The sequence below is a fragment of the Oncorhynchus mykiss genome, chromosome 8, assembly GCF_013265735.2.
Source record: "Oncorhynchus mykiss isolate Arlee chromosome 8, USDA_OmykA_1.1, whole genome shotgun sequence".
In the NCBI taxonomy this organism is placed as follows: domain Eukaryota; kingdom Metazoa; phylum Chordata; class Actinopteri; order Salmoniformes; family Salmonidae; genus Oncorhynchus; species Oncorhynchus mykiss.
Window position 1 is genome coordinate 18,588,063 of NC_048572.1, and position 12,286 is coordinate 18,600,348.

The following is a 12,286-nucleotide window of genomic DNA, read 5'->3' on the forward strand; positions in this document are numbered from 1 at the left end:
TTTCTTTATCATTATAAATATTTGTGCTTCTGTGCTTTACATGCACGACTACAAAAAAATGATTTATACTTGTAAAAATGCTATAAATTAAAGGGTGGTCCAATATTGACATTGGATTACAGCACACAATTACAATCACCCTTTGCTTTATACACTAAGTGTACAAACATTAGGAACACCTGCTCTTTCCATACAATGCTCACTTACCAGCCCTTAACAGTGCAGTTCAAGAAAGATAAGAAAATATTTACTAAATAAAGTAACACAATAAAATACCCCAAAGTGCCTTGGAACAGGGTATGGTAGTGGATGCCAGGCGCACTGGTTTGATTGTGTCAAGAACTGCAACGCTGCTGTGTTTCCCCCAGAATGGTCCACCACCCAAAGGACATCCAGCCAACTTGACACAGCTGTGGGAAGCATTGTAGTCAACGTGGGCCAGCATCCATGTGGAACGCTTTCGACACCTTGTAGAGTCCAGGCCCCAACGAATTGAGGCTGATCTGAGTGGCTGAAAAGTGGGTGCAACTCAATATTAGGAAGGTGTTAATCATTTAGAAAGTAGGAGCCTGAAGAATGGTGTGTGTGTGTATAAGCATAAAGTATAAATAAACAAGTAGCTTAAATAAACCAGGCCCTATACAGACACGTTGAAACACTCAAATTGTGAGTGTGTGACCTATAATAATTTTACCATGATGCAACTGAAGAGTGGTGAGAAACTCAAGAAAAAAAATAAATCATCGAGTCATTCCTTTGTTAAAAATATGTATTTAAAATGTGTTTATTATATATCACACAATCATGCAATTAACCAAACCATATGAAGACTTTATGAAAAGAAATAACATGCTGAAATGATTAAATAAAGCTATGGGGGATTTGGATGATAAGCAATACACAATGTGTACACAAAGAAATGTGTGAACCAGGAAAATGACAGAAAACATGGGGTGAAAGTATACATTTCTCTGTGACAGTACGCATTACAGGATTCTAGTTGCATTATTAGGCATCAATATACACTCAATTACTCCTGTGTACAGCAAGAGTTGCTATAACATCTATATATAACCTACATACAGTATGTAAGTAGAAACATTATTACACCATTTCAAACAATATGCTGTTGAATTTGGTCTTTAGCCACTTAACAAAAATAGATCATGCATAGACTCATCTTTACATTCTCTTTACATTCTCTAAATACAGGGACATTCCCAAAAAGTGACAAACTTCTTTGGATGGCAAGGAATTCATTCAGTATGAGAATCAATAATTATACTAAAACGATTAGTATGGTTTATGGCAAAGGGGCATCTCAGTAAACCTCTGGGAGGTACAATTTCAGGAATTTACAATACTTGAAAAATTACCTGAGGCTTTCATTGGTGAATTGCGCAACTGTGTATCTATGATGTAAAAAAATATATATAAAACTAATTATATATCATTAGAAATGCACTATTGGAAAGGTATTCTCTGGTTAGAAAAACATCTCCAACATTCCTTGTAACAAGGGTATTATTTAACTTTGACGTTAACAGCAAAACATTTAAATGTGGAAAGTCAAAGCTTAAAAAAGAACTAATTCCAAAAGCAAGATTGAAGTTCAAGATAACAACTTTTCTTCTCAGAATTCGAGATTTATTAGCATTTCCCAGGTCACAAAATTCCACTGAAGTACGGTACTTCTCAGACACAAACACTGTTCTGTGGTACAGATAGGCAGCAACACACCCTTTGAGGAAACAATGATGTCTAGGAAGCTGAAATACTCTTTTACACGGTCTCTCTCCTTATGTTTGGATAATAAATAAAGGACCATGGCGGGAAGGGAAACAAGGCCCGTTTTGTAATCATTTGAACCTCCAGCCTGTCAGGACAAAATACCAGAAATTTGCATGACATCGGAGGTAGATTGTGTCACAAGTCTTGCCTTGGAGAAACCAATGACCCACAAAGCTGGATAGTATGGATTTTGATAAATTATGACTTTTCTGCGTGCTTAGTGGTCAAGGGATTGTCGAGTCAAAATCCTTCACTCTAAAAGTTGTGGGTTCTCAAGTTCTCCAAGGGCAATCTTTATAATTATCAATGATTGTTGAATTGCAGGGGGGTGATAACATGTTTGAAAAGCCTAATAAACTATCCTGAGGGTGGTGCTTTGGTAAACAGAGTTGGCTGTAGACAAATCAGCCATTTTCTTTTCTTTACATTTTAAGGCCACAGGCAGAAGAATCAATACAAAATAAAATGGTGGACCATTTGCCCTTCAATACATCAAATAATGAGAAAGGCCAACACCCATCAATTATGGCATGACATCAGCCACTAAACAAATTATAGAAAAAAATAAATACAAATATGAATAATATGATCTTTAAAACAAATACTTTCTCTAATAAAAGGTTCAACTGAGCACAGTTACATTGAGTCAAGTTAACCATTGACTAATGGTCACTTTTGTCAATGACTAAATGGTGCTCGCATCTCAAATTACATTTGAAATATGGTGGAGCGAGTGAGCCTACTACAATTAGAAGATATGCTGAAAGTATAATATTGGTTTACTATATGTGCGGGATAAAATACTCAACTTCAACAATAAAAATGAATTCATAATATGAATGAATTAATCCACGTTTCATGTAAATTATTCCCTACAAATCAACATTGACATTCATCCTTCACTCACGTTTCATAGTCGGACAAGCAGACGTTTAGTTTTAGGATCCTGTTTTGTGCTGGCAATAAACTATGTACAATGAAATGACAATGCTGATTCTGATGTAGAAACACTGAAAATGATTTTTAGGCACTTTGTGGGCAAAATAAGCTAAACTATCAGAGATCATTACGACTGAATACAGCCTCAGGTAAAGTCAGGCCTATTTCAGGTCCAGACTACTGCAGCCTTGAGATGACGATGATGACAGTTCACATCTCATGGGCGGGACGCTTTAATTGTGCTTTAAGCTGCTCCCTTGAGGTGCCCGAGCACCTTTAAAACTAAGACAATGGTAAATCCTACAACCACTAGAAACAAGCTACCGCGCCACACATTATCGCATACAGTACTTATTTGAAGTGATATTGTACACGCGGGTCATACTTCAAAAATATAACTCACTAATTCACCACACATTCACAATCTTGCCATGTTTTAAGAGAGTATCAAAAACCCCACAGATAAACAGAAAAGGGTGACTTAATGTTGACAGCATTTTTCCTGGTTATAAAATCTACTCACCAGTATACTTTTTGTATCTTTGTTATACTGTAGTCAAGACAAGCAAGTACTGTATAAGTATACTTATGAGATGATTGGGGTCATTTGAGAAACAATAGTTTTATTTGACCGTATATGGTCAGTTATGTCCCCAGTGTTGATTGGAAATATAGTTTTAAAAACAAACCCAATAAATCTAGTTTGTGTTTATCTTTTCAAAATTCTAAAAAGCCTCAAATCTATATTCAAGTTTGTATTGGACATTTCTACTCAATTAAAATAATGATCCTCAATGCCCTTAAAGAATGCACATTGAAAACGGGAGAATTTGCTAGCGAGACTGGCCTCTGCTATTCTTATGTAAATAAGTGCTTGCAGCCTTCAAAAAGCACCCAAGTAATGCGCGTGTTCCCTTGTAAGAAATATAAAACGTGAGATTTCTCCATTTTCCATTTGAACCTTTAAGTTAATTCAACAGCTGTAAGATTGATGGAAAACAACAATCTGATGCATAGCTCTTTAAGATCACATTCATGTTCCATGTATTATTACTTCAACATTTTCCCCACATTCTCCGGCAAAAGCAGCCATTAAAATATTGTTTACACATACACCACAGGTCAATACATATTTTGTCTATACTTGTATCATTAAAAATATATAATCAGCAGTTCCAAGTGTATACCTGCAAGTGAGTATGAACTCTATGTCCGGACGCATCTCTTTGTTTTGAGTGTGTTTTAGATGACAGAATTGGGGTCTGCGGTCTTCGCTGCTAGTGCATCTCCCTGACCCCCACTGTCCCTCTTGTACTTCAGCATCTGCTCCTGGGTGCCATCCGTGGCTGCCTCTTGCTCTCTCCTGATACGTCTAGCCTCCACCCAGGGGATCAGACACAGCACGGCCCCACCAACGATGGGAGGGATACCAGCCAAATAGAAGGCCACGTCGTAGCTCCCCAGCCTGTCCCTGAGGAACCCTGGAGAGAGAAAGAGAAAAATCAACATCTGGGAGTCGCTCATCATGACTCATGTAGTGTCCTAAAAACTGGCCTCAACAAAACGAGGTACAAAGTTCAGCAGCACCCCTGAACCCCACAGGTCAGCTATAGTATGCCCCCTGTCCTGAGGGCATAACCCTGTAACGTCAAACCACAAACACCTCATTTGGTCCTCTCGGATATAAAACAAAGGCAGGCTTATCTGTGCTGGGACTGAGTGATACTAAGTAGTGTGTCGAAACCCACTCTTGCAATACAAACATTGCTGATTATTACTGTCCAGTGAAGACTGAGTGGATTAGGGTCAGAGCCAATAAGCACCCTCTGTTCGTCGCCCCTTGTGGTTGTTTCCCATCCCTCGGCAGCACCGAGTTGCATGACTTCCTGACTTTCCCACCCATCCCTCTCCCTGGAATGCCAGTCTATTTCTGAGGAAAACAGATGCTTCGCTTGTAGTAGTGTAAACAGGTTGCACATGACTCATGTGGATATGAATGACATCCAAGTTAGAAAGAGCTTATCATGAATGGACGTCTGTGCACTCAACATTCCAGGGGTGGAATTGACATACATTTTCCACAGGGAATATCATTTCTTACACATGTATCATATTCATGACATAATGTCTCTACTCATATCAACTTTGTAGAACGTGTTCTGAATAGATCCATTTATGTACCTCTGTGTTATTTATTTTTTTTTTTTTATTTACCTTTATTTAACCAGGCAAGTCAGTTAAGAACAAATTCTTATTTTCAATGACGGCCTGGGAACAGTGGGTTAACTGCCTGTTCAGGGGCAGAACGACAGATTTGTACCTTGTCAGCTCGGGGGTTTGAACTCGCAACCTTCCGGTCCAACGCTCTAACCACTAGGCTACCCTGCCGCCCCGTGTTTGGTGGAGTATGAATGTAACACCTTACTTTCACAGTTCCACAGATCAACACCAAGTGGCACCAGTTTATAGAAAAACAACCCATATCAAACTCCAGGCAGAAACGCATCAACGTTTTACATCATCAAGCTAAATGTTCATATCTTTCAAACCACCAAACAGTGCAAACTAACCGTGTGGCTGTATAATTGATCTTGCAGCAACATAATGTCCTATTGTCCCCAGCAGAATGTTGTCATGATTCTACAGAGACTGGGGCTGCATCCCAATTCAAATCAAATATTTTTTTCCCCTCAACACTTCTCCTAAAGTGTGCATTGGATTGGTTTAAACACTGGAGGTAGTATCCATCATTGTTAAATCTATGAGGGGAGAAGGGCGAAGCATTGGGATGCAGCCTGGCTTGTCCACTGTACTATACCTGCAATAGGAGGGCCCACAGTCATGGGCACAGACATCATGCCCAGCAGGAAGCCGATGGCCTGGGACACGTTCTGGGAGCCCACCAGCTCGAAGGCGATGGGGGCCATGATGCAGATGAAACAGCCGTCAAACAGGCCCATGAGCAGACACACAGCGATCAGCCCTCCGAACACATGACACAGAGGAATCATCATGGACATCACGCCGATGACCATGAATGAAGACACCTGGGGGGACAGGAGGGGATGTCAGGGAGGAGATGTAAATGTGATGAACACAGCAGCATTGCATCTTTACACCAATCATTGCAACAACTGATTACAGTAATGGTTATGGCATGAGGTTGGTTATATGAGGAATAGGGCACACTTGAGACTTCGGCCTAGTCATAGTCTGGCCTGTGTAGGATCTCAAGAATAGTAAGCGTTACCTGTAGGTAGACCTTGTTGACTCCATGTACGTAGTCAGCCACCTGGCCGAAGATGAGGCGGCCCACGCCAGACGTGACGCCGATGCACATGAGCAGAACCTCCTTGTTGGCGTCTTCTCCGAAGCGCTCCTCAACGTGCTTCATCTATGGGACAGACACGGAGGACACGACCACCTCATCAGCACTCAGTCACATCAGAACACAGCTACCAAATCAAAATGGTACGTCGAGTGGAAAACGGACAAAATAATTATAGATGCTTTGCTTATAGATGTCATTGGAGGGATGGGGTGATGAAAAGGGAAGCATACGGAACACAATGTCTTAGCACTGTACGTGCATGATTCATTGGGGATCTACATGTGTGTTTGTGTAAGTGTATACATTGAGTTGTGTGAGTTGGCGCCAGCCTAAAAAAGCTACACAGCAAGTGTTTTCACTCATGCCCCAGAGAGGGTGCTCTACACCTGGGGGAGGCACACCATTCATACAAGCAAATAAAACCCACCCCCATCTCCACAGTTATACAGTGCCTTGCGAAAGTATTCGGCCCCTTTGAACTTTGCGACCTTTTTCCACATTTCAGGCTTCAAACATAAAGATATAAAACTGTATTTTTTTGTGAAGAATCAACAACAAGTGGGACACAAATCATATTTCAAACTTTTTTAACAAATCAAAAACTGAAAAATTGGGCGTGCAAAATTATTCAGCCCCTTTACTTTCAGTGCAGCAAACTCTCTCCAGAAGTTCAGTGAGGATCTCTGAATGATCGAATGTTGACCTAAATGACTAATGATGATAAATACAATCCACCTGTGTATAATCAAGTCTCCGTATAAATGCACCTGCACTGTGATAGCCTCAGAGGTCCGTCAAAAGCGCAGAGAGCATCATGAAGAACAAGGAACACACCAGGCAGGTCCGAGATACTGTTGTGAAGAAGTTTAAAGCCGGATTTGGATACAAAAAGATTTCCCAAGCTTTAAACATCCCAAGGAGCACTGTGCAAGCGATAATATTGAAATGGAAGGAGTATCAGACCACTGCAAATCTACCAAGACCTGGCCGTCCCTCTAAACTTTCAGCTCATACAAGGAGAAGACTGATCAGAGATGCAGCCAAGAGGCCCATGATCACTCTGGATGAACTGCAGAGATCTACAGCTGAGGTGGGAGACTCTGTCCATAGGACAACAATCAGTCGTATATTGCACAAATCTAGCCTTTATGGAAGAGTGGCAAGAAGAAAGCCATTTCTTAAAGATATCCATAAAAAGTGTCGTTTAAAGTTTGCCACAAGCCACCTGGGAGACACACCAAACATGTGGAAGAAGGTGCTCTGGTCAGATGAAACCAAAATTGAACTTTTTGGCAACAATGCAAAACGTTATGTTTGGCGTAAAAGCAACACAGCTGAACACACCATCCCCACTGTCAAACATGGTGGTGGCAGCATCATGGTTTGGGCCTGCTTTTCTTCAGCAGGGACAGGGAAGATGGTTAAAATTGATGGGAAGATGGATGGAGCCAAATACAGGACCATTCTGGAAGAAAACCTGATGGAGTCTGCAAAAGACCTGAGACTGGGACGGAGATTTGTCTTCCAACAAGACAATGATCCAAAACATAAAGCAAAATCTACAATGGAATGGTTCAAAAATAAACATATCCAGGTGTTAGAATGGCCAAGTCAAAGTCCAGACCTGAATCCAATCGAGAATCTGTGGAAAGAACTGAAAACTGCTGTTCACAAATGCTCTCCATCCAACCTCACTGAGCTCGAGCTGTTTTGCAAGGAGGAATGGGAAAAAATGTCAGTCTCTCGATGTGCAAAACTGATAGAGACATACCCCAAGCGACTTACAGCTGTAATCGCAGCAAAAGGTGGCGCTACAAAGTATTAACTTAAGGGGGCTGAATAATTTTGCACGCCCAATTTTTCAGTTTTTGATTTGTTAAAAAAGTTTGAAATATCCAATAAATGTCTTTCCACTTCATGATTGTGTCCCACTTGTTGTTGATTCTTCACAAAACAATACAGTTTTATATCTTTATGTTTGAAGCCTGAAATGTGGCAAAAGGTCGCAAAGTTCAAGGGGGCCGAATACTTTCGCAAGGCACTGTACATATCAGACCCCTATATAATATTTACAGCAGCCCCTGAAAATCATTCTGCTCAATTCACAGGCAAAGCGAGAGTACGAACACAAAAATCAGTCACAGAGCCTCTATTCCACCTCCCTGACCCTCATCCACCACACAGATGATTTAACTGTTTTCCTGCTTTATTGGCGCCAAGGGGTTTCCTCCACATACTCCCAGGGGCCGTGGTTGAACCTAGGCAGGGTAGGGCCAGGTTACATGGTGTGCGTATGTTAATGCTCTCATCACGGTGTAGTCTTAAATGAGAGCAGCTGTGAAACACACACCTCATCCAGCCATGACCTTTCAGAGAGCTCTCTCACACACACACACACACACACACACAATGTGTTCCATAATGATTCAAATAGGCTCCATGTCCCAAATATGATCCGCTATTGCTAGGGATCCTCAGGAACAACCACACCAACGTGACAGAGGAAAGGTAAATGTAAGGAAGCTAACACTAAAGTGACAGTTATAAATGTAGCCTATTTGGGTAGAATTGAAGGTGGCTACCGATAGTGGCTAATATTTAACACAATACAAATTGTAAAAAAACAATTGTGAAAAGTCTGGGAATATAATTAAAAGATTCTAGAAATCATAAATCAACTTGGTAAGTTTGGTGCTATACTGTCATTTGTGCATGGCTACAGAAGCCTATAGCTTGGGTCTCCAAACTTCATCCCAGGTTATAAGGGGCGGCAGGGTAGACTAGGGTAGCCTAGTGGTTAGAGCGTTGGACTAGTAACCGGAAGGTTGCGAGTTCAAACCCCCGAGCTGACAAGGTACAAATCTGTCGTTCTGCCCCTGAACAGGCAGTTAACCCACTGTTCCCAGGCCGTCATTGAAAATAAGAATTTGTTCTTAACTGACTTGCCTGGTTAAATAAAGGTCAAATAAAAAAAAAAGGCCGGCATTTCATAAACTGCCCTGTGGAAAAGGTGATGGGTTGATATGCTTCAGTTTGCTGCCATATGATTTGTCTCCAGCAATCATAAGGTAACATAGATATTTAACAATTGTCATTCATATTTACAAATCTCCTTCCCCAAACAGCATACTAATTTACCTAGATTTTATCCATGTGTAAATCAGTGCATGGCGAATGAGTGTTATTTCTATAGGAAAAATAAAGTTGATGTTATTCCACTTGAAACCGACAGGTTGCCCCAACTTATTCTTCATGCTTAAAGGTGGTGGAATTAAGTCAAGGTTTGTATAGTGTAGCTGTAGACACACCATTTTTAAAATCTCCACCCCCAAGTGGCGCAGTGGTCTAAGACGTCACTGCAGACCCTGGTTCGATCCATGGCTGTATCACAACCGGCTGTGATCGGGAGTCCCATAGGGCGGTGCACAATTGGCCCAGCGTCGTCAGGGTTAGGGGAGGGTTTGGCTGAGGTAGGCCATCATTGTCAATAAGAATTTGTCCTTAAAATAAAAAAAATAAGGCCTCCCGGGTGGCGCAGTGGTTAAGGGCGCTGTACTGCAGCGCCAGCTGTGCCACCAGAGACTTTGGGTTTGCGCCCGGGCTCTGTCGTAACCGGCCGGGACGTCCGTGGTGCGCCGCACAATTGGCCTAGCGGCGCCCAGGTTAGGGAGGGTTTGGCCGGTAGGGAAATCCTTGTCTCATCGCGCACCAGCGACTCCTGTTGCGGGCTGGGTGCAGTGCACGCTAACCAAGATTGCCACGTGCACGGTGTTTCCTCCGACACATTGGTGCGGCTGGCTTCCGGGCTGGATGGCGCTGTGTTAAGAAGCAGGTTGGGTTGTGTTTCGGAGGACGCATGACTTTCAACCTTGTCTCTCCCGAGCCCGTACGGGAGTTGTAGCGATGGGACAAGACAGTAGCTACTAAAAACAATTGGATCCCATGAAATTGGGGAGAAAGGGGTAAAAAAAAAAGAAAAAAAAGTGGGTGAATAGCAAAGTCAGAATATGCGTAGAGAAAAAAGTGCATAACAAGAGAATTACGTTCCAGTCGGAATGTGCACAGGGTGACAGGGCATTCTCAGCCTAAGTCACATGATAGCCTACATGTAACTGCCAAAATAAAGGAATCTCCAGCATAGTGTCTTAAAAGGTTGTTGGGCCACCCCTACAGAGAACAGTAGAACAATGAACAATGCACCTTGGCATAGATTCTGGAACTCTATTGGAGGGACGAGAAATTCTATTCTATCATTTGGTGGTGGAAAAAGCCGTCTCAGGCGCCATTCCAGAATCTCTCATAAGTGTTCAATTGGGTTGAGATCTGGTGACTAAGACGGCCATGGCATATGGTTTACATCGTTTTCATGCTCATCAAACCATCAAACTCGTACCCTGTGGATGGGGGCATTGTCATCCTATGAGGGAATAGCCATGGTAGCCAAAATAATGGCCTACCCTGCATTTGCATATGACCCTAAGCATGATGGGATGTTCATTCCTTAAGTAACCACACCTGTGTGGAAGCACCTGCTTTCAATACACTTTGTATACCTCATTTACTCAAGTGTTTCTATTATTTTGTCAGTTACTTGTACATCTGGTCAGGTAGATTGACAGTCTGAACTCATCAGCTACGAAGATGGCACAGACGCATACTAGGGACCTTTTTAGCGGAAGAATTTGTGCTGCCCAAATGTCTACTATTTTTTGTGCCAATTTTTTATATTCCATGGTATGACTTTGTAGTCTCATTAAGCCAGCCTGATCTTGCGAGCTCACATTCTGTTTCACTTCACGTATCAAGTGAAACAAAACGTAAGCTCAGTGGTCAGTCTGGTTTCACGGGGCTATAGTTCTAAAGCCCACAGACAACATTCCTCCAGTCCACAGGGTGTCCCACTCCCTGCTGGCTCAGATGCCAGGCCTGCGATTTGTCCATTATATTACCCAGCAGAACCTGGGCCTTAAACACTGCTGGGTCATCAATCTACCCTTTACTTGCTAAAGAACCCAACGCCAACCAGTGGGCATCCTATTATTTAATAAATAAATGAATGGATGCCCACTGGTTGGGCAGCATAAATTCTATATATAGACAAAAGTATGTGGACACCCCTTCAAATTAGTGGATTAGGCCATTTCAGCCAAACCTGTTGCCGACAGGTGTATAAAATCTCCATAGACAAACATTGGCAGTAGAATGGCCCGTACTGTAGAGCTCAGTGACTTTCAGCGCGGCACCGTCATAGGAGAGGCTCTTGAAGTACACTGCAGCATCCCCCGAGATGCTCTTGAAGTACACTGCAGCATCCCCCGAGAGGCTCTTGGGTACACTGCAGCATCCACCGAGGCGCTCTTGGGTACACTGCAGCATCCACCGAGGCGCTCTTGGTTACACTGCAGCATCCACCGAGGCGCTCTTGGTTACACTGCAGCATCCACCGAGGCGCTCTTGGTTACACTGCAGCATCCCCCGAGAGGCTCTTGGTTACACTGCAGCATCCCCCGAGAGGCTCTTAGTTACACTGCAGCATCCACCGAGAGGCTCTTGCTGCCAAGGGGATGCCTGACAGCTTGAAGGACGTTTTGGACACTACAGTGAAAATGGTTAGCTTTGTTAAAGCAAGGCCTCTGAATTCTCTCATGTATTCTCTGCATTATGCAATGATATGGGCAGCGACCATGCAACGCTTTTACACCATACAGAAGTGCGCTGGTTATCAAGGGGCAAATTATTGACACTTTTATTTTTTTAAATTGAGAGACAAGCTTAAAGTTCTTTACTGACCATAATTTTCACTTGTCTTTTTATCACCTGAATGATGATTCTAGGATTACAGGGACTCTCCACAACAATATTCTATGTGCTGGACAAAATTGAGGCTATGATTAGGAAGTTGGAGCTATTTTCTGTCTGCATTAACAAGGACAACACACAGGTCTTTCCATCATTGTATGATTTTTTTTGTGTGCAAATTAACTCAATCTTACAGACAATGTCAAATGTGATATAGCGAAGCACCCGAGTGAGTTGGGTGTGCTGTTACGCAGGTACTTTCCCGAAACGGATGACACAAACAACTGGATTCGTTATCCCTTTCATGCCCTGCCTCCAGTCCACTTACCGATATCTGAACAAGAGAGCCTCATCAAAATTGCAACAAGCGGTTCTGTGAAAATGTAATTTAAATCAGAAGCCACGGCTAGATTTCTGGATTGGAGT

At 42.3% G+C, this 12,286-nt stretch overlaps 1 protein-coding gene across 2 annotated transcripts in view; it reads right to left on the bottom strand.

Annotated features, from left to right (window-relative positions):
* Positions 1-755: 755 nt before the first annotated feature.
* Positions 756-12,286, bottom strand: part of LOC110529198 (monocarboxylate transporter 10) — an 85,379-nt gene continuing 73,848 nt past the window's right edge. Inside the window, exons 4-7 of one of the 2 annotated variants that reach the window (XR_005052824.1) lie at positions 5,981-6,124; positions 5,549-5,777; positions 1,109-4,211; positions 756-1,075 (exon numbers count right to left, since the gene is read on the bottom strand). Coding sequence is in view for 1 of the 2 variants with exons in the window: in XM_036984921.1 (XP_036840816.1) it covers positions 3,973-4,211; positions 5,549-5,777; positions 5,981-6,124 (612 nt within the window). In the remaining variant the exon portion in view is untranslated. Of the gene's footprint in view, positions 4,212-5,548; positions 5,778-5,980; positions 6,125-12,286 lie in introns of both variants that reach the window. The other variant, XM_036984921.1, reaches the window with a different exon arrangement.